This window comes from Syngnathus acus, chromosome 13 (genome assembly GCF_901709675.1).
Source record: "Syngnathus acus chromosome 13, fSynAcu1.2, whole genome shotgun sequence".
NCBI lineage: Eukaryota > Metazoa > Chordata > Actinopteri > Syngnathiformes > Syngnathidae > Syngnathus > Syngnathus acus.
This window is the reverse complement of record NC_051098.1, coordinates 13,757,540-13,778,938: the sequence shown is the minus strand read 5'-3', so window position 1 is coordinate 13,778,938 and position 21,399 is coordinate 13,757,540. Positions and strand designations below refer to the sequence as shown.

The following is a 21,399-nucleotide window of genomic DNA, read 5'->3' as shown; positions in this document are numbered from 1 at the left end:
AGGAGGCAACGTAAACTGTGGTAAAGAATTTCAAACAACATTCCGCAATTTCATTGCCCCCTTGTTACCTGTTAGAGTGGATTGGCTCGGACCTGACCATTTATCCAAGTGTGTGTGTGTGTGTGTGTGTGTGTGTGTGTGTGTGTGTATGTGTGTTTGTGTGCGTGAAGCCAGTTACAAATACAAGAGGGGAGGGGAGATGCACTATGGGAGATTTACATACAGTACTTTGCACTATGGAGCTCCCACTGGCCAGGTGGGCTGATTGTGTGAGTGTGTGTGTGTGTGTGTGTGTATGTTTGTGTGTGTTACAATTGGTCTATCTGAGTTTAACCAAAGGTGTCACATTGCGGTCCAAAAGTGTCCCCCCGCCCCTTTCCACATGATCACTTATCAATAAAGTGAAGGATGATAAACGTTCAGGTCACATGACAGAAGAAAATATGTCATATTTAAGCTACGTGGTCGCTTTTTTGTTTTCACAAACTACTTTTGTTTTTTGTTTTTTAACTGCGAGTGTCCTTATCGTATATTGTTTATTCTTCTCTTCAGTGTGATGGCCATCATTCATGTTTCTTAATAAAAAAGGTTAAAATGGGGCAACTGCTGTGTTGTGTTTTTATGACATTTGGATCCAGAATTTCGGGGGCAAAATGCGGTGGACTGCGAGCGATGGTGGGCCCAGAAGCGCCACCGAGGTGGTCGGATGCGTCTTGTTGAGACAGCTCGGGGCCAAATGGACGCGGCGTGCGGCAGACTAAACATGGCCGCCTCACACTGAGAGCCTCAAAGAGCGATCTGGGCGAGGGCCGTCGGCGCACGGATCCTGACCTCGGCACGACCCCGGCGCCGAGTCAACAAAGACGGCAGGGGGAGGAACGCCGCTGATTTTTGGCTTCTCGGCGCAACTGACAACGGCCATCGACGGGGCTACGGGATGGCGAATGAAGCGCGGCGCAAAGATGAGTGACGCGTCGAAATGGCTAAATTGCAAAATTGATTGAAATTGTCTCCTTTTGTGTTTTAGTGGCAACATTGAAAACAAACATTGTGATGCCCAAAAATATTTTTTGTGGTGACCAAACATATTTTTATTGCATACAAAAGGATTGATGGACATTTTTACGCCTTTCGCTCGTCAACCGTGGCTACAAACTGAGCGAAATTATTAAGTGCTGTTTTTCTTGTTGAGAACACTTTTTTTTTTTTTTTTTTTTTGCGACGGGTAATTTTGATGTAGAGATTGGCGTCATGGAACAAAATGATGTAATCTCTCAACTTTTACTTAGCGTGAAAATTAAATAAGAAGATTGACCTGAGGCAAAAAAAGTTTTGCATATGTACTGATAAGAAGAAGAATAGGAGGAGTGGAAGAAGCGGTAGAGGAGGAGGAAAAAGAGAGAAAGGGCGCCAGCGACACTTGTCATCATGTTGAATATTTGCCGCCTCGGGCCACAACAGACAACTCACCCTCATGCACGCCATTAAATGACTAACAGCGAGAAAAAAAAGAAAAAGGGGAGCCAACAGAAGACAAAAAAGGAAAAGTTGCGATAAAAAAAAAAAAAAGAAAGAAAAAACGTGCAAGAAAGAGAGAAAGTTGTGCGCGTGCGCATGTGTGTGCCTTTTCAGGCACTAGGATGCAAATGAAACGGCGCATCCTGGATCCTGTTAGGTGGATGCTGTGTTTACTCTGCTTATTGCCTCTGGGGATGGAGGGAGGGAGGGAGGGAGGGATGGGTGAGGAGGGAGATGGAAGGAAGGAGGGAGGGATGGATGAGGGAAGAGTGAAAGATGGGGGGGAAAGGGACGGGAGGCCGCAGGGGTAGGAAAGGAGGAGGAGAAAAGCGGCATTTACAGTTCTGCCTTCGGGTCAAACACTCCCTTTCTTCATGGGTGACATGAAGTGACACACACGCACACACCCACACACAAAAATATAACATGTTCAATTTGAACATGGACGTTTAAATCGGTGACAAGTAGGAGTTGCAACGAACCGACCAGCTAACTAGCACAAGGAAACTGAACTCTTTATGTTTGTTTTTAATCCGTTTTATTTATTGATCGATTGCCGTCATCCCGTCAAGCTAAGAAACTACAATGAACCGCTGACAATCGCTCGGAATGAAAATAAAAATTCTTCTTCGGTCTACGCATCAAGTCGTTTTACAGTCTTTTTAGCGTGCGGTTGTAAATTCCAGCTCGCTTTGATGAACATACAAGCGTGGCCAAAGTTAATCATTATTTAGTGACTAAGTTGCCTTTGAATTGTGAATGATGAATGGCGAGTCTCGGGAATATATGTCGCAATGCATTCATCTTGTAGATCGGTGAACATGCAGGTGCTGTAAACGCACGCACACACACACACACACGAACACACACACACGGGGAGTTAGTGTGTCAGTCAGACGTTCAGATAAACATTTGGACTTTGTGCTGTCGGGCAAAGAGAGGCCTGATAAAAAAGAATGTTCTGAAGGGACACGCAGACTAGAGTGATTGCGTTAAACACTGAAGGCGTGTGTGTGTGTGTGTGTACAGTATATATGGATTGACAGCAGGTGACCAAAAGGTTGCTAGTTGCCCCCCACCATTTTTCTTCTTTTGCACATTTTAACGTAGCCGCAAGTTGCCTCGCGCTCTTTTTTTTTATTCTTGCGACTTCCCGTTGCCACTGACCCACTTTCCCTCCCTCCCTCCCTCCCAGAATCATTAAACGTTTTTTCTTCTTATCAACTTTCTGTTCTCTGTTATGACGGCACACCTGCACACGGAAATGCTCGCTAGTACAACATTGGAGATGTTTCTAAACGGATAAATGACATTCAATTCAATCTTGGCCAACGATTCCAAAAGTCTCAAAACGTGACGCAAAGAACATTTTGAACAAGCTCAAGAGTTGGGCCGTGTTCTGCCGGTGTCTTGGGGATGTTTGTTCATGCGTCAGACAGGAGATGTCAAGGCAAATATCCTCAGGACCCGAGGAGGGAGGGGCGGGGTGGGGGGGTATACGATGAGGCTGAGCGACGAGAGCAGCTCAAGCGACAACGACAAAAACGGAAAAAAAACACTTTTGGTGAAGGTAACAAACATGAATTGTTAGCGACTGCCACCAGTAACCAAATCACTCCGTCACAGTTTGTGTTGATTGCGTAAACTAGAAATTATTTTAAATAAAATTCCGTGGCGCTGTTCTGGTGTTTCCACTTCTCCAGGCCCAATTGCTGCTTGGACCGAGATGAGTTGCTTTCACAGCAAGCCCATAATCAGATCATAAAATATTTGTCTGCAACATCCGCCTTTGTTACGGCTTTTTTTTTTTTCTGCCTATGCTGTTTATACAAATGATTGTTGAAGCTGATTTAAATAAATAAAATAACATATGAAACGCTTATATGGAATGTGTGTGTGTGCGTGTAACGCAGCATCACAAGTGTGACTTTGCAAATATGCCGACAACACAGATTAGTTCGCTGCAAATATTTGCAGCAAATCAGAAAATTGGTGTTGTTTGAGAGTAGCGCAGACAAACTCTGATTGTGTAATATGACAGCAGCTCATTGACTCGCCGAACTTTCACTGGCCACTTCATTAGGTACCCCCCCCGTGCAACTAACAGATGCACTTTTAATCGACACTGTCCGATATGTTCGTTATTTGTGCTTGTATGAGCTTTTAATCGTCGAGTTGCCAGAAATGTACCTAATGAAATGGCCAGAGGGTGTATTTTATGTAGTCTGTGGAAGTGTATACACACACTCACACACACACGCACACACGCACACACACACACACACATGTATCAAGCCCTGAAGTTATCTTATCACTCATCACAGGTGCACATGTTGAAGGGACCCCACCCATTACCGGTCTCCATCTGGGAAGCGTGTGTGTGTGTGTGTGTGTGTGTGTGTGTGTGTGTGTGTGTGTGTGTGTGTGTGTGTGTATGTGTGAGGTGGGGTGCGATTTTGATCGCAGCACAAGAAAAATCCAACCGTGATGACATCATCAAAATGGTGCCACTTGCAGATCAAGCATTGGTGAGCGGCTAGCGCAGCACCAGAAGAAATTGAGGAGCCGAGACGGTCATTAACAGAGTGCGTGTGTGTACAGCTGGACACACAAAACACACACGCACACACACAGACACACACAAAAGAAAAGGGTGGAATGAATGCATGCCATGCACAATAATGGGAAAACCCTCTCACCTGCCGGCTTTATACTTTATACTGATATCCATTCTGCACAACTTTATGAAATGAAAACTTAGCTAAGCTAGTTCTTTTTATACTTTGTTTCTAAAAGTGTGTGTGGGGGGGGGCCCAATTCGTGACAGCTGCAGGTCTCCAGACGGACTCTCCCATCCTCACAGGAATTCCATTCTTACTTTCACCCCTCTGTGACTTGATGTTGTTTGTACGTCGCCTCCAATCGGAGGACCCCCGGCCTGCCCCAATTAACAAGCCCCCGTTGGCCGCCCCCCCCCCCCCGGCTTCCCACACACATACAGATGCACCGAGTGTGGCACCCAGCTGTGTCAGATTAGCGAGCCTCCGCCCAGGCCATTAAGATGGATGCTTTGAAATTAACACTCACACACCAGAGACGAAAAAACTGTGAAGAGGAGACACGTGTCACCTGAGGAGGATGTGACGCCACTCTCGTGTCTGGCTCAAATCGAAATTAAGCAAGCTACAAATGAAGACTGTGTTTATTATTGAAAGCAGATAAGCTAACATTAGCGCATGTCTTTATTTTTATCATCTCAGTTAGTTGCGAAGTAAAGCAAAGTGGAGACTGCGGATTACAGCATGGCAGCATCTATGAGCTAAGGCGCAGCACCGTGCTAACCTAGCATTAGCATGCTTGTTCAGGCATCCAATTTGCTAAGTAGTTTTACGATGATGACACCAACATCGAAGTTATTCATGTTAACAGGTTGACATTTTATAGTTGGCATTAGCTACGTAGCACGACTCAGTCGTGAGTTCAGGCTAGCTATGCTACGCTAGCTTGTTGGGCGACTCGATTAAAAGGATGAAAAAAAATGAGAGGGAGGATGGGGGAGGAGGGGATAAATGAATGAATGCTGCTGTGTCTTCAGTACATGCGTGTGTGTTTTAGCCAGGTACACAAGCTCTTCTTATTTCTAGGCAGAAACGTGCAGTTTGGCCCTCTGAAGCCACCGTAGATAAGGTGATTCGATTTTATAAATGAGTCATGGAAAATTGTATTATTGCTTATGTTAGTCCAGTGTTTCATCGGAGAGATTGTTCACTAGTCACTCGAGTGAAAATAGAGGCGACTATTTGAGGAAGACATTTATTATTACAGATTTATTTTTTATTTTATTTTTTTAAATGGAATTTTTGTGAATGAGAATCATTTAAAATAAAAAATGGGAGTCTAAATTAGAAAGACTATCTGGCCCAGTAGCACAAGACTGCTGCCAATCTCTACAGCTTTGCTACTGTTATAGAACATTAAAAAAAAAAGAAAGAAAAGCTTCCAATGTGTGCAGTGTTAAGGAGGAGGGAACGTCAACAGTTAACCCCCCAGGCCACATGCAGGCGGGCCTTGTGTTTGAATCGTCTCCACCGCCTGCCTGCCTTATAGTTCACCACACCCAGCAGATAAACCCAAACCAGAAGCGACCATCACCTTGGTCTTTTCCTCCCTCCCAGTCAAACAGAGAAAGAGAGAAAGATCCTACCTGAGCTAAATATTCCATCTCTGGCTGTTCCCAAGAAAGAAACCCCCTTTCACACTCACTGCCTCCTGTCAAAATAAACACATTGCGAGCTCATTTAGCGTGTGTGTGTGTGTGTGCACGAGTATTTATAACACACGGCGTGGTATCTGACATAAGCGGCGGCGTTGGACCTTCCTGGCAGATAGAGGGGCCGGCGGTTGGCCGGCCCGGCCCGCAGCCCGACGGGGGGAACTTTCCTGGCTCGGGGAAGCCTCGGGACAATCCCACCTTTCATGGGGGCTGGAGAGAAAGCTGCCGCCATGGGCCCGGGGAATGTCACTCTCTCTCGTTCTCTACTCGCCCATCTCAACTCCCCTAAACATGCAAATGTTAGTCAGCATAATATTCATCAACTGTTTGAGAATAATTCGATTTAGTCTTCGCTAAGTTACGCTGCTCCAAATTATCGTGCCGCGCTCGGGAATCATTTGGTGAGCTAAGCCCCCAATTCCAACCCTTAATGCGGCTGAGTGCCAAGCAGGGAGGCAATGGGTCCCATTTTTATCGTCTTTGGCCGGGGTTTGAACCCACAACCTTCCAGTCTCAGGGCGGACACTACCACTAGGCCACTGAGCTGAAAAATAAATGGATCATTCCTGCTGATATCAATTTGGGTATTGGTTAGCACTCTAAGATGCGTAGTTTTGCAAGTGACGATATTTGCTGAGTATTTGGAGGTTGCATTTTTGAATTTTCAAAAATGATTTCAATCAAAAATGTCTTCGATCAAAAATGACAAAGGACGTCTTGTTTGGAGTCACAGTTGGTGTGTAAACTTTGAAAGCCTTGGTGGAGGTCATCCCCCTGTTCAAGTTCTTCAGTCAACCTCTTCGAAAATGTACATATGAATATTGCTCTTGTATGTCATGTTCTGCCGGCTGCTGTAGCTTCAAAACATTCCTTCATCCGCAACTTCCCCCCCATAATCTCCCCCCACCTTGAGCTCCACAAAGCTACCTTTTAGCACGTTTAAAATTAGAACGTGCTGCAGTAGTAGCGAGAGAGGGTGGGAGACTTTTCTGGCCGGCCGAAGATGCTGCCGTGGCCGCTGCGAGCTTCGCCACGCTCTTCCCGTAAGGACGCTGAGTGGCGTTATTCAAAGAACTGCGGTAAGAAAAAGATCCAAATAAAGATGGGATCATCGTGGATAGAGAAAGAGGTGGAAATTCAGAAAGGGAGGGGGGGGGAGTAAGAGATCCAAGCCACCTGGGACACGGAAAATGTCCAGGAATAAATTACGGGGGAAAAAAAAAAACACTGAGCGCTATATCTATCACTCAAAGTTGAAAGTAGAGTGTTATGGACATAAGTATTGGGACACGGATATTGAAATGAAAATTAGAGAGTACATAACACGACGAGGCAGATTTATCAAACGCTGTTAAGTTAGCGACATTCAGGCAGCTCCACTTCCTGTTAGTGCTTTTATTTGAAAAGCATTCACACGACTTTTTAGAAAAATGATGCTAACTTTACAATCCGTGTTTTTAATAATAGATGCAAATATTGTTAATGGAACTGAAATAGCGTAAGAGAGGAGGACATGATTTTGATTATGTAAGCGATTGGTAGCCATTTTGATGACTTGAGGCTCGCATCCTGTTGTCACGTCAGCCGTTCTTGAGCCCTTCCAGGAACCTGCCTGGCTTTTCACCTTCAACAATGTGTACTCACGCATGACTCACTCACTGACACCATCAAACCTGCGCGTGCGTTAGTGGCTGGACGACTTCAGATTTTCTAAGAGTTAAAACTACAGTCACGAGATAAAAATCAAATTTGAGCCAATGAGAACCCGAGTGGGCGAATTTTGCCGTTTTGATACGATTTAAATTTGTCACACAAAGAATGAATAAATTGATCAGTATCATTCAGGAAATGACATCACAAAATGGCCAACTCACTCACTCACTCTATCAGGCACTTGCTGGATATGGATGGCAGTGCTTGCCAACACACTCAATGTGTCTTTCATGAGTATCGATGCTGAAGTATCTAGGTTGACGTATCTATGGGCTCATTGAGCGTAGGCCGCGCGGCCAAGCGTATCGCTGTCACGCCGCCGCCGCGCCACGTCCGCCAACATCTCACAGATGAAGAAAAGAATTCTGTTCAGCTTTCTAAGACGTTTTGTAAGGTGGCCTCTGACAGACAAGCGGTCGAAATTGGTTTGACGGTTCAGGAAAAAAAAAGACAATTTTGGCTATGGGGTTACAAATTTGCCAAAAAACGACAACAGGATTGAACACGGCACGAAAAATGCTGCCGAACAACAATTTCCAAGAAAGAAGCCTGCGCCTGGGCGGTTAAGAAGGTTGAAATGTCAAAAAAGCGGAGTCATCCCATCATCCTAAAAGCAAACACGAGTCGGTCCCGTTGTACACTTGGAAAGAAAACAAGACAAAGTGAAGGCGGGAACAGAGCCGCTGGTTGTGAGCAAATACGACTGGTTCAACTGGTTGCTGCACGGAACATTGCGTGGAAGCCGCAGGAAAGTTACTGCCAGGGAACGGGATGGCCTTTTCCTCCTTTGGAAGATTAATCATCAACACTTTGAGATTACAAGCTACTATTGTTAATAATGATAAATGTCCAACATTAGTCATCGTAATTGTGCTGCGTGGCCCGTAAAGACGTCAATAAAGTGAGCACGAAATAGGAGATAAATATGCTAACTTAGCACGATAGCTATTAAGGGTGCTCGACGTTAGAACAGTCGTCGCAACTCCCCTAAATATAAAAAATTGGAGCAGTCGAGCAACGTAAACAATACAAAATGTCAAATGTTGACTTGCATCTACTCTGAAGTTGTCTTTGTTTACATTTTTCTCGTGCATGAATGTCAGACCCGTGTGTGTGTGTGTGTGTGCGGGAGATTCGGTTGGCATGCGGCACAAATGTAAATACAGCGATACGATATAAATATCACTCAAACGATTCGATTCCGCTCTGAAATGAGTCCAAAGACGGAACAGGAAGCGCTTAAATATTCACCTTTACAACATCTCGGCCACATGTTTGACTTTTTTTTTTTTTTTTGAGAGAGAGAGCAACACTTTACAGGCGAGACGGAATTTGTGATTGGGCGTGCAATGGCTCGCTGCGAAAGGAGAATTGCGCCAAAGACTGCAAACAACAACATTGATTTTCCTCGGCTGCGTGAATGAAAACAACAACAGAGGAATCACACGGCCGAGCTCCACGCGCACACACAGCTATACAATTCTACAAGTGCATACACACACACTTACACTTGTTCCCCACTTTGGGCCAGGAATAGCAAAATAAACAGAAAGATGTTAGCTGAAAGGAAAAAGGTCAGAGCAGTTCGCAGGCAGCATGGAGGAAAACAAACCTCACTCGACCCCAAAGGGACCAAAACATCGTCGACACCAGAACGATGTGAATTTTTGTGTCTTTTTATCCCTATACGGTACTTCACAAAAGGAAGAACAGCCCTCACATTTTGTAAACGCTCTATGGAATAATTCCACGGGAAAACTCAACGACAACAAAAAAGTCTTAATTTTTCAAACCTTTTTTTTTTTTTTAATTTTTCAGAGCCCAAAATCCTGAAGTTGTTTTGTATGGTTGTCTTATTTTATTAAATATATATTTTTAGATAGAATATAATTGCGACAAAAATAATGTCTTGTATTTTTCAAGAATAAACTGCATTTCTTATTTTCATTCATTTATGATCCTCACAAACAAATAAAGGGAGGTGAGCGAGAGGACAGGGATGCCAATCACGATGATCATGGTGATGTTCTGGCAGTGAACGCGGTCGGACTGGATCGTTGTTTGGCGTTAAGAATTTAAATCAACAGAGAAGCGAGAGCGTGAAAATGCGTTATTTAAATATGACGATGACGTGTGTGTGTGTGGGGGGGGGCAAAATGCCACACTAACAAGCTAACGAGGCTGAAAGAGCTAAACAGAGCGGGTCCAGTTGAGCCCGAGGGTACAGTTAGTGCAGCTCCATCCTCCGAACGTTTCCTTCAAAACATCCGTTGCATGAATCGAGACATCTTATTTCGCCGGCAGCCTCAGCCCGTTGGCCCCTCCCGTCCCTTTTTCGTCTCATCGGCCCAGGAAAAAAAAAAAAATTCTTGAAAGGCTTTAGGTTAGTTCGGTGGCTTTTTTTTCTCTCTCCCTCTCTCAAAGCAGCCAAAAAAGTTGTAAAAGCGGCCATCGGACTCAATGAACAAGCGGGAATGAACAACCATGCAAATGTTATTTACGACTTTTTTTGATGAAGCGCGTAAACAATATCAAAGCAAAAATTGTATTTAAGATGTTTTGGATGGATGGATGGATGGATGGATGGATGGATGGATGGATGGATGGATGATTGGATGGATGGATGGATGGATGGATGGATGGATGGATGGATGGATGGATGGAGTTAAACTGCCAATAAATGTTGTTTTGGACGCTACATATTACAAGATAGATGCTAATATTTTGCATCATCGCTATCTTTCGTTAAATAATAAAAATGCATTTTTTTATGGAAACTTTTTTTTTTTTACTTCTATGGAACATGCCACATACTTCACCCGTGTCGATACAGCTGGAAATTTGGACGTATAACAAAACGATTATTTCCCTGCTCCGTCATTCAACGGCATGTCGTCGCTGAATCGCAAGCTAAAAATATTGTTTCCTCTCTTCACTTTATACACACACACACACGGGCACGCACACGCACGGCAGCCCCACAAGGCTGCAATTAAAGTGCATTACATTTTAGTCTCATCGAGCACTGCGCTGGCACAAAGGCAGCAGTGTTGGCCCGAAAAGGGACGGAACACAGCGAGGTATTGATGGTGATGGCCGCAGTCTCCTGTGGAGGGAAGTCAGCAAGAAGAAGAAGAAGCGGCGGCAGAGAGAAAAAGCTTGCAGTTTTGTCACCATCGTCTGGAGGGTGTCGTAATATCAATTTAAAAAAAAAAAAGTAATCCTCCAGTTAAAATGTTAAAAAAAAAAAAGAATCATTCAAAGGAAATTGTTTAGGCCATCATTTCGACATGCTTGCCACCAAATTGGCAGACTGCCTGTATCTTTTCTGGTCTGACTTTTTTGCGGGCCTACTTATGATAGACACACCTACAGGGTTTCTCGGTGCCAAGTCAAACTGGCTTCGGGGGCAGAGTTTCCCCAAAAAAAGATTCAAAGAGTCATCATGACATTTGAAAAATTTTGAATAAACCGTGTCTGGTAGATATTGCTCAAGTTTAGTAGCAATCAGACATAATTGAAGGGCTACCAACAATGACTTAAAATGGGATATTTAAAAACAAAATGGCAGACTTCCATTGTCTTTCCAAAATTGGCATGATGAGACTTTTTTGTGGGTGTACTCATGATAGACATGCCTACCAAATTGCAGTTTAATAAGTTAAACTTGCTTCGGGGGCAGAATTTTTAAAAAAATTCCATTTTGCCTGAAAACAACAAGGAGAGAAGAACTCCAAAGCGACACTAATAGGATGTTTTTTTTACGGCTTCGATTCCAGCTCTACTTTGACTCCGCCCTGGATTTCTGTTCATTGTTGCCGCTTCAGGTGTTGCGTTAATGGTTAACAGTGGGCCGGGCCCTTCCCGGTGGAGCGAGCCGAAAGGCGGCGGCGACGGCCGCGAAAGAAAACGGTGACATTTGGCTGCCATTATTCACGGCAGCTTTTGTTCCTGCGGCAGGCGGGAGTGTTTGCATTGGGATGAATGGGACGGGGTGTGGAGGGCGGCCATGTTTTTTGGGGGGTGGGAGGGGGTGCCAGGTGAACAAGTCATGGGGTTTAAAGTGTGAGACAACTTTTGAGGAGAGGATAAGACACACAAAGACCTCTCTGTGTTTCTCCGTCACTATTTCACACTTTTGATGGCGGCCTCTTTTGCTTTGCTTCTAATTTGCTCCGACACATGGCCGTATACGTCACAAACACATATGGCCAGCACGGCCATGTTTGCATGGTGTGTTTGCACAATATGGTGACAGAGGAGGAGCGGGGATGCTCCCCTAGGCGGAGGGATGCGCCGTTCCTGCACCTCTAATGACAAACCGAGAAGTCGTGCTGGTGGGAAGGAAGCTACGCGAATACAAATATTGTCAAAGTTGCTTTCGATAACAATGTCGTAAAAGTGATCGTTTCGCTTCTCTCGGCTCAATATCGATAACCAAAAAGCTACATTTGGATAGGATGTACATTTTGGAAACGTCTGTGTCGGTGAGTTAGCTTTTGACGGAAAACATTTGTTTGGTGTCCGTAAATGGCAGCTGTTTTGCGGCGTGCATCGCATGGAAAGCGTCGCTAGCGTTAAGTGTTTTCGTCGTCGTGGTGGTTATGCAGTTCCAAGCAGGGAGGAGACGTGCGACGCGCATTACGCCCGCGGCGGGCGGCTTAACTCAAACAGCGGCTCTCCCCTAACGAATAAATAAAAAGACACGCGCGTGGCTTCTAATAGCCGAAACCGGCTCGCATGCAAGCTGTTGCGTGTTAGCGCGTGCACATGGGAGGCGTGGAAGGTGGGGGGGGGTTCTATATTCTCTCACAGTGGAGTCTCAGAACAATGGGCGGCTTTGACAGAGCCCGACTGACAGGAGGAGATGGGCTGGAACCATTGTCTGCTGTGTTTACTCACAGACTCACCTGGCACTGAGCTAATAGCGCACGCTCTATCTATCAGTGCAGGGGGGACCGCCGAACAACCACCATCAACCCAGCACACCCTGACCCCGCCCCCTCCCTACTTGTACACTCGCAACTAAAAGGAAAACAAAATCTCATTCTGTGCATCAAATTTCAAGTATGCATTATGACTGTTAAGAGGCGTGGATGTCAGTTTTTGGAGCTCGGCGTGTGTGTGTGTTTGTGTATGTGAGTGTGTAGTCGCACCTGGATGTCCCGGTAGGTTGCGGTGGTGGTAGTGGAGGGTTTATGGAGGAGAAAGAGGTGAAGTTGGGGGGAGGAGGGGAGGTAAAGGAGGATTCTTTCAGGTTTTTACTACTGTGCAAACACACACACACACACACACACACACACACACACACACACACACACACACACACACACACACACACACACACACACACACACACACACACACACACACACACACACACACACACACACACACAGTTGATAGGTTTGATGGGATCAGTTGGAAGTCTCACACTGACCCTGCCCCAACCCCACCCTTGTTTGATCCAGAGAATATGAGTGTGTGTGCGTGACATTATGAAATTATTTGGATTTTGACAACAACGCATAAACACAAAAATCATGTACCCACACACACAATAAATAAAATAGATTTTTTCCCCCCTTCTAATTGCCCTCGAGCGCAAAAGTTTGCCGACCCCGTCGTACCCCAGCGGTCCCCTCACTCCCGACCTCAAGGCTCGACTAATCAGACGGCTGCTGATAGTTTTTTTTTTTTTTCCCTACGCTTTTCAAAATCCTAATCTAGGCTGCCTGCCAGCTGATAAGGCCGACGCGGGGCATACCTGCCGCATTAATGATTACTCAACCTGCCTTTATTTTCATATTTCTGTTCAGGCACTAACCGGAGAGCCCTCTCAGTGTGGAAGATTGCAGACGGTCAGCTCAAGCCGGCGGCCATTAACATCAAACAGACTTGAGTGGGCACTAATGGAGTAGAAGGGGTGTGTGGGGGGGGGGGGGGGGTCGTTATCTGGAGCGCCATCAGGTCACAGCGCCGGGCGCCCGCCTAGCTGAACGCCCGGATGCCCGCCTTGTGACATCACACGGTGGAGAAGACCATTAATCAGGGAAATGTTAGTTTGTGAAATATGCATGTCTTGTTTGTGGACTCAGGTTGGGCATTCAATTACATTTGATCAATTATCCGTAAAATAAACAATCAATTGTAGTTTCATTGAAAAAATATACAATATTGATTTTTTAAAATGTCAGAGTGCAAAATTAATTTGACTTAGTAGCATGGAGGTCCATCATGAGTAGACCCACAAAAAAAGTCTCAAGAAGCCAAACAGAGTCAGCCATTTTGGTTTCAAGACAAATTTAGATTCAGTCCAGTTTGACAACACAAAATTTGGCTGCCACAAATAGTTTAAAAAAAAAAAAACACACAGAAGATTGGTTAGGACTAAATTCTAGTTTTGAGGCGCGCCCGAAAGCTAACGCTGCGGGTCGGCCAGTGACCTGCTGGTTGTCTGGGCTTGATAAAGGAAGTCCTGGTTAATGAGTAATGAGCCTGGGCGCTACAGGTGGGGCGGGTGTGGGGGGTTTCGGCCGGGACGCCGCGCTGATAAGAGGGGACGGGACGACAGAGTGACTTTTAAAGTGGGGGGGCGGTGGCAGCAGTAAAAGACTGTCGCCTCACATTAGCGTATCCATGCTAACATTAGCGGCGAGCCGGGGGACGGAAACATACGGAAAAGGATCGAAAAACGTCTCAAATGTGAATTTCGGAAAGTGGCTGGATGATTAATGGGCACGCTGAGAATATTAAATGAATAATAAAATGATTCCTTGCAATTCTACTATATAAAGTTTGAAAGCGGAAGCAGGAAGTGATGTTAGCCAATCACAGCCCACGCATGATTACAAAAGAATAAAATGGCGGAATGTGACGGTGACTGATGACATTGAGAGACCGATAAGACCACTGATAGTGACCTAAAAGGGGTTGCCGTGACAACTCGCTTCCTTGTTACCTGGCTGGGGCTTCTCTTCCTCATTCTGAATGGCCAAACGTGGGAATGAACATGATGAAGTCACTAAAAGGTGTAAAAAAAAATCATCTTTGTCATCCGAAACCTTCCTAAGGCTCCAAATCCTGTTTGCCAAAGCGGCCAACGGACTCCTCCTTTAAAAGCTCAACTCCCGCCGTGTTTGTGATTCTTGTGTCTTAGCCCAACAATGCAGAGGAAATCCTCGGCCGTGTCAAAGCTTTAAGGGTTAAAACTCCCGAAGAGTTTAGGAACCGGGCCTTCCTCTGTCCGCCCTCACCTGTTTTGACTTTTTATTTTTTTTTATTTTCTAAAATTCCATTTGGACACAATTTCAATGTGGTCAACGCAAGAAAATTGCCACCGTGTTGGTTTATGTAATGAAGGCCAAAAAAAGCTTTTTTTTTTTTTTTTTTAATCAGTAGTTTCTGGGCAGGATTACGCAAAAAAATTGATTTCCTTGAAAGCGTGTACAAAGGTGATTCCTTTTCCATTTTAGGTGTATTTGTTTTTATAAACTATCACAACCTTTACTCAAATTCAGAACCTCTTGACTGGATCTATCACTCCGCAATTGATTTGAAATATTTTAAAAAGATTACACAAGAAACGCAGCACAGAGGTGTATCTTTGCTTTCTCATGTGTTTATTCTTCTATTTTGTAATCATTCAGGGCGAGCTCCGCTTTCCCGTCATTGGTCCGTAAGTCCAAAGAACTGCCCCGGTCTCGAAATCCATCCGCCTCTTTCCATCCCACCCAAATATGGTCCTTCAAACATCAAGTCAGCTCAGATTTTCCCCAAGCTTGTCTTGGTTCTATGATCCTCTCATCGAAACTTGGGACCCCTCCAGTTCTACGCCAAGATCGTCCGCTTCCTGTTGGTGGCGTTCCACGCATATCCCCGAAGCCTCAGGTTTCGCCTCACTTCTTTGAGCGATTTTGAGAGCGCACGCCACGTGATTAGGAATCGATTTTGACTCTCGTCCAGTTCTTTCTGACCCCTGCCGCCCACTCTCTGTGCGAGCTGGACTCTGAGACCAGGGAGGTGGGAACACGCACGGTATGGGGTAAAATGGTGAAGGGGGGTTGGAAGGGAGAAATGGACTGGCAGTTTAGCATCAGGTGAAGGTTGACAGATAACCTCTTTGCAAGCACGATTGTGTGCAGTTTATCACTTGCAAAGCACAAGCACCCTTTTTTACCATTTTACTGTCAATTAACCAAACCTACAAACACAACATTTTTATGAAACAAATATAAAATGTATCAATGTACTTGTTATGATAGAAGGCCTTGGAGGACCAAAAAGACCCACCAGTGCATTTTCCTCTTGTTCCTGCTTTGTGACTCTCACTGTGTTCCCTGATGCACACACCTACCTCGACGTCAAGTTAGTCATATAGTTACATAAACAACCCAGCAATGACGTCACCAATGAGTCATTTTACACCACTGACAACCTTGCATGGAATTTACCATCAAGTCGACGGATTAGCTTAACTACAAAAATCATACCTTGAAAGAAAACATTTCACTGTATTAGCAAATTAGTTCTAACTTTTCCAGCAGATAACATAAACACTATTGTGTATCGAGTGTACTAAATGACGGAAATACAATATCAAGACTAGCAGCTTGACTGTTGAAGTCAGCATTTATGACTGTGCCATAACCGGGCATCGTAGAGGCCATAAACGTTAAATGAGTCTGGGAAACAGAAATTGCTTCTAACAATAGATAATAGCACACAAGTTTGTCAAGCAAACTGTCTGACTGTACTTGTTTTAACTCTCAATTAAACGGGGTGGTTCTTTTACCTTTTTGAAGTGATAATCTCGGAATTTCTTTTCTTTCTTATCAAACGTTAAGTTTCAGCCCCCGACAAAACAAATCGGCAATCATAGACACACATTCCACACTCTTAACCCTGAGTGCTGTTGAAAACACACGACATACTTTCTCTATTGTATTAACATTTCAGGTATCATTTGGTCAAATGGGAGCACAGTCAGGCTTTGTCAGTTTAAGGTTTGCAGCGGAAGGCCTTTGACATGATATGAATTTTTGTGTACTCACCAAGGCTTTTCAAGAAGTTGCTTTATTGATGTTCTGAAACGGTACTTCAATGGCGTCGTCCCTGTCCCCTGCCAATGAGCATAGAAACACGAGTTAATTCTCATCCGGGTTTTTCTAGTGCATTTTTTACATCATCATTTTGAATATTTTTATTTTCTGGATCTTTTAAATGTTAAAATAGGAATACTGTATTCATTCAAATACACACACGTTTTTGCATTCAGTCAGTGCAGGTATAGCTAACTCTTAATGAAACCAAATCAAACACAATATTCGGTAAGATTTATTCGTTTGGTCTGCGTGTGAACTGTTTTAACATATTTTTTATGACTTGTACTCATTATTTGACCTAGCGTGATTAAATACTCGCATATAAATAAATATTGATCGATTGAGAGTTATTGACTTCTTTACCTTCTCGGGCATCTGTTACAATTCCCTCACCACTCTTATTAACATATGACGTTGTCAATCGACATTTGTTAAATATCAAATGATTAAAAGTTATGTAGCCTGCGGGGCTGACTCAAAATTCACATCACCTGGCAGGTACTTTTCCTCTTAAAGTGTTTGACATGAGCGGGATGACAGCGATATCTAGCGGTAGCGTTTGAAACTGCATGCAAATAACAATAACTCGCCCTCGCGCGTCACATGACTCCCCCCCTTCCTCATTGGCTTACTCAGGTCACATGACTGTCACACGCGTTTTACTACTGTACGGGGGCCTGTTGTGATCTGTTTTCTTTGTTTTTGTTAAAAGAAATCGTGAGGAAAGGTCATTTTAAATGACCATTTTTGTCTTATTCAAATACCGACGTTATTGACTGGGACTTCAGTGAAAAGACAAGATTGAAAGGAGGTGCGTCAATTCTTTTTTTGAAAGCTTGTTTTTCTTTTGAAAGCGACGTGTTTGTGCAGGCTCAGCAAAACAAGCGAGTCTAAATGGAAGCTGTGAATTGAAGTAAATAATAGATCTATTTATTATTAACGTCGTGTTCTTTTAAAAAAATACTTAACGGCGTTGGTTTGCGACTTTCTTTGTAGAGTAAAAAGAGTCAAATAATGTTATTAAAATGTGATGTAAGAATATTTTAGAAATAAAATGTAAAGCTTTTTAAAAAAGTAAACTGTTTTAAAAACTCTTACAGTAAATTCAAATGAACTTAATTAATGCTTATATTACATTTATCTATAAGTTATGTGATCAAATATAGGTACATCCGCATTGCTGTGGTTAGTCACAATGGAAATATGCACTAGTCTGCAAATATTTTCACATTTAATGCAATGCATGAGACTATTTGTGATTAAATCAGCTAAAGTCAAAGAGAAAAAGGGAAGTCTTGCGGTTTCCCAATCTTAACTACAAAACCACCCATTCTCTCAATCTTAACTTCAGAATTACTTGAAATCATCAATTGATGTGTGAAGTAAATGCAATCCTGGAAGCTTCTCTGTGTGAGTGTGTGATCATGTGATTCTTTGTGTTGATACATCACATGCTTGTTTTTAGCGAAGAAGTCCTCTGAGGATAAAGGCAGAGAAACTTGCTGTGTGAACATGAAGATTGACGTGCCCTATGAGAAGGTACCAAGTTCATTACTACTTATATGTGTGAGATGCACAACATTGGCGTGACGTCTCTAACAATGCTCTAATAATCACTGAAAGAAATTGAGAAAATGTCTTTGTATTAGTAGGAAATGATTAACCTCAGTTCCTTTACTAGTGTTCGTTTTTGTTCCCCAGTTGTCGGACGTGTTCCAGAGGCGGTCGGACTCGAACAGCAAAGCTCAAACGGTACGACGCGATCCGACACCTGATTCCGGTTCAAAGGTCGCCTCACACAATCATGTTTTGTCCTCTCGACTGGCAGTACTCCTGCTGTTTGGTGGCAGTAGCCTCCATCGCCACTTTGCTCCTTTCCGCCATGGCGCTCTACAACCTGCTAGCACCTGATGCCTCCACTGAAACGTCCAAAATCGCCGGTGATCTGCGACTTGACCTGAAATCCTGCTCGGACCCTTGCAAGTAAGGAAACAACATCAAAAGGAACAGTGACTAAAAAAGGATGAAAGTGCTGTGAAATGAAAAACAAAATGCTGCATTCAAGAAAACTGGGACATCTGAAATGTCCAAACTAATCTAACTTGATCTGTCTCAGGATTTCCCTGGTGGAGAGCATCCCCGAGGGCTTGCGCTTTAACTCCAGCGACCCGTCTCACGGTTCCACCTACCAAGCGTGGCTGCAGCTGATGCTCCAGGCCCGCAGTAGCGTAGACATCGCCTCCTTCTACTGGACCCTCACTAACCAAGACACGGGCACCCACGAACCCAGCGCAGATCAGGTGCGAAAACTACTTGTCTTGTCCGCCTGTCCCTTCTTTAACATCTTGTGTTTGTAAGCGCAGGGTGAGAACGTTCTGAAGAAATTGGCCGAGCTGTCGGGTTCCTTGACGGTCCGCATCGCCGTCAGCGCCCCGCAAGACGGTCAGACGACCGAAGATCTCAGAAGGCTCAATGATTCAGGTTATTATCAAAATATACTTTAGTACTCTTGTGTAGACATTAAAAATGATGTCAAATTCTACATTAGACTTGTTGAATAAACAAAAGAGCTGCCGATGATACAGTTACCTAAATTGACTGTTCAGGTAACCCATTTGAAAGTTAAAAAACTAATTTGTGTGTATTAGGGGCTGACATCAGGATAGTGAAAATGAGGGAGCTGACCACAGGGGTCCTGCACACCAAATTTTGGGTGGTGGATAAGAAACACATGTACATAGGAAGCGCCAACATGGACTGGAGATCCCTCACGCAGGTAGACAAATACGGAGAACATCTCTCGTTGTTTGCAAACAGACTCAAAGTTGCGTTTGAATGTGATTGTCAGGTGAAGGAGTTGGGCGTGGTGGTGTACAACTGCAGCTGCCTGGCCGCAGACCTGGGCAAGATCTTCGAAGCCTACTGGTTCCTGGGGACCAGCCAGTCCATCCCATCACCCTGGCCCTCCAGCTTCTCTACCCTCTACAACAAAGAAACTCCACTCAAACTGAGACTCAACGACACCCCGTCCAACGTCTACTTGACGGTGTGGAACAACATCAAACTAAACTTTGTCTCAGTGGTTGTTGTCGTGTTAACAACTTCTTCTCCTTCAACAGAGTTCTCCTCTGTCCTTGTGTGCCACCGGCAGGACGTTAGACCTGGAGTCCATCTTGAACGTGATGGAGGATGCCCAGAGTTTTGTCTATATCGCAGTCATGAACTACATGCCCATCATGGAGTTCTCACATCTCAGAAGGTAACGCGGGCTATACTCACACATGCAACAAGCGTTAGAATCTTAACAGGATCATCCGGCCGAGATCGTCTGGATTGCTATTAGCAATGGTGGATCCGTTGCTAATGGCTAGCTGCTCAACCTAAGCTAAGAACCTGGTTGATTGGAGTTGAAGAAGCTAGGCTAACCGCTGGTGTAACTAGATTGTTGCAATTAGCATTTTTCTTTTGGCGAATGACTTGATTGACATGTTCCGGTTGAACGTGGCAAACCCACAGGTACTGGGCTGATATTGACACCCAGCTGCGACGGGTGGCCTATGAGAAGCACGTGCGAGTGCGCCTCCTGATCAGCTGCTGGTCCCACACGCCGCCCGCCATGTTGACTTTCCTCAAGTCGCTGGCATCAGTCTATGACCCAAAGAGCAAGCTGGACATCCAGGTGGTGAGTAGCCGCGTATTGTGGCGAGTAGTCCAGACGCTCAGGACAGTCACCATGTCTCTATTGTCAACAGCGACTCTTCGTGGTTCCAGCCAGCGCCGAGCAGAAGCGGATCCCGTACGCCAGGGTCAATCACAACAAGTACATGGTGACAGACCAAGTGGCTTATATCGGTAAGATGTGATTGCTAATGTTAGCCAGCTGACTTAATATGGGACTGATGTCAGGTTGCTTGTATTTCTTAAGGTACGTCGAACTGGTGCGGCGACTACTTTGTCAACACTGCAGGCTCTGCAATTGTGGTCAACCAGACGGCGACCTCGTCCCTTGAGCCAAGCGTTCAATCGCAACTAAGGGACGTTTTCGAGAGAGACTGGAACTCGGATTACAGCGTCCACCTCACGCAGGACAGCGATATCAAAAACATCTGTTAGTCCGCACGTTATCAACGAATATTTCGTTGAGGAGCTCATGCCGCCAAGGTTAAGGAACATTTTCACAACTAGAAAAGCTGCTTTCGATAAGGACTTGGCACATCGCCATTAAGACATCTTCCATCTCATGCTCATCTCAGGGAGAAACGGGACATGTTTGTTTTCTGGAGTCTGCTGTGTGTAAATACATGAGATCACAAGTTTCAAAATTGAATTCATTTGTCTTTAATTTTGTCGGCATGATCACGGGTGTGGCAACCGTTAAATGAAGCATAAAAGAAAGACCAGCAGTAAAACTACTCTAAACAAATTTGTAATTACAATTGATAAACTCCAAATATTTTATGTTTTTTAGTCAGATTTAGGTACAGGATTTAATGTCTTGCATTGACACTAGGGGGCGCTCTTTGTGCTGTATGATCAACTCAAGGGGACCTTGTTTTTTTTTTTTCAAGGTAGGACTGACTGTACACCCAAAGCCTGAAAATTCCAAGTTGTCCTGGTTCAAGCAGAAAAAAGATCAGGAAAAATTTGTAAAATTTCCTTAACAGACAGAAAGGGCTGTGATTCCCAAATATTTTACACCATTAGAAAACCTGAGCAAGTTAACATGCCACAAACACGCTAATCGTAAATCGTACTCTGGCCAAGCATTAATTTGTTGAATGTTCTTGTCCA

The 21,399-nt window shown here is 44.4% G+C and overlaps 1 protein-coding gene and 1 long non-coding RNA gene across 3 annotated transcripts in view; one reads left to right on the top strand and one right to left on the bottom strand.

The window, feature by feature from the left end:
* LOC119132289 overlaps nt 1-17,416 on the bottom strand; it is a 24,788-nt gene extending 7,372 nt beyond the window's left edge. Inside the window, exons 1-2 of the long non-coding RNA XR_005099839.1 lie at nt 17,406-17,416; nt 5,776-5,780 (exon numbers count right to left, since the gene is read on the bottom strand). This is a non-coding gene — a long non-coding RNA (uncharacterized LOC119132289). The remainder of the gene's footprint in view (nt 1-5,775; nt 5,781-17,405) is intronic.
* On the top strand, nt 17,251-21,399 carry pld3 (phospholipase D family, member 3). 2 transcript variants are annotated; one of them, XM_037267408.1, is made up of 12 exons: nt 17,251-17,419; nt 18,079-18,147; nt 18,310-18,360; nt 18,437-18,591; nt 18,725-18,908; nt 18,972-19,089; nt 19,257-19,384; nt 19,457-19,654; nt 19,728-19,867; nt 20,125-20,290; nt 20,361-20,460; nt 20,534-21,399. In XM_037267408.1, the coding sequence occupies exons 2-12, from the start codon at nt 18,121-18,123 to the stop codon at nt 20,719-20,721; spliced, it is 1,455 nt and encodes a 484-aa protein (XP_037123303.1). In that variant the 5' UTR covers nt 17,251-17,419; nt 18,079-18,120; the 3' UTR covers nt 20,722-21,399. The 2 variants fall into 2 exon arrangements, with proteins under 2 accessions (XP_037123303.1, XP_037123302.1); XM_037267407.1 differs by having other exon boundaries at nt 18,074-18,147.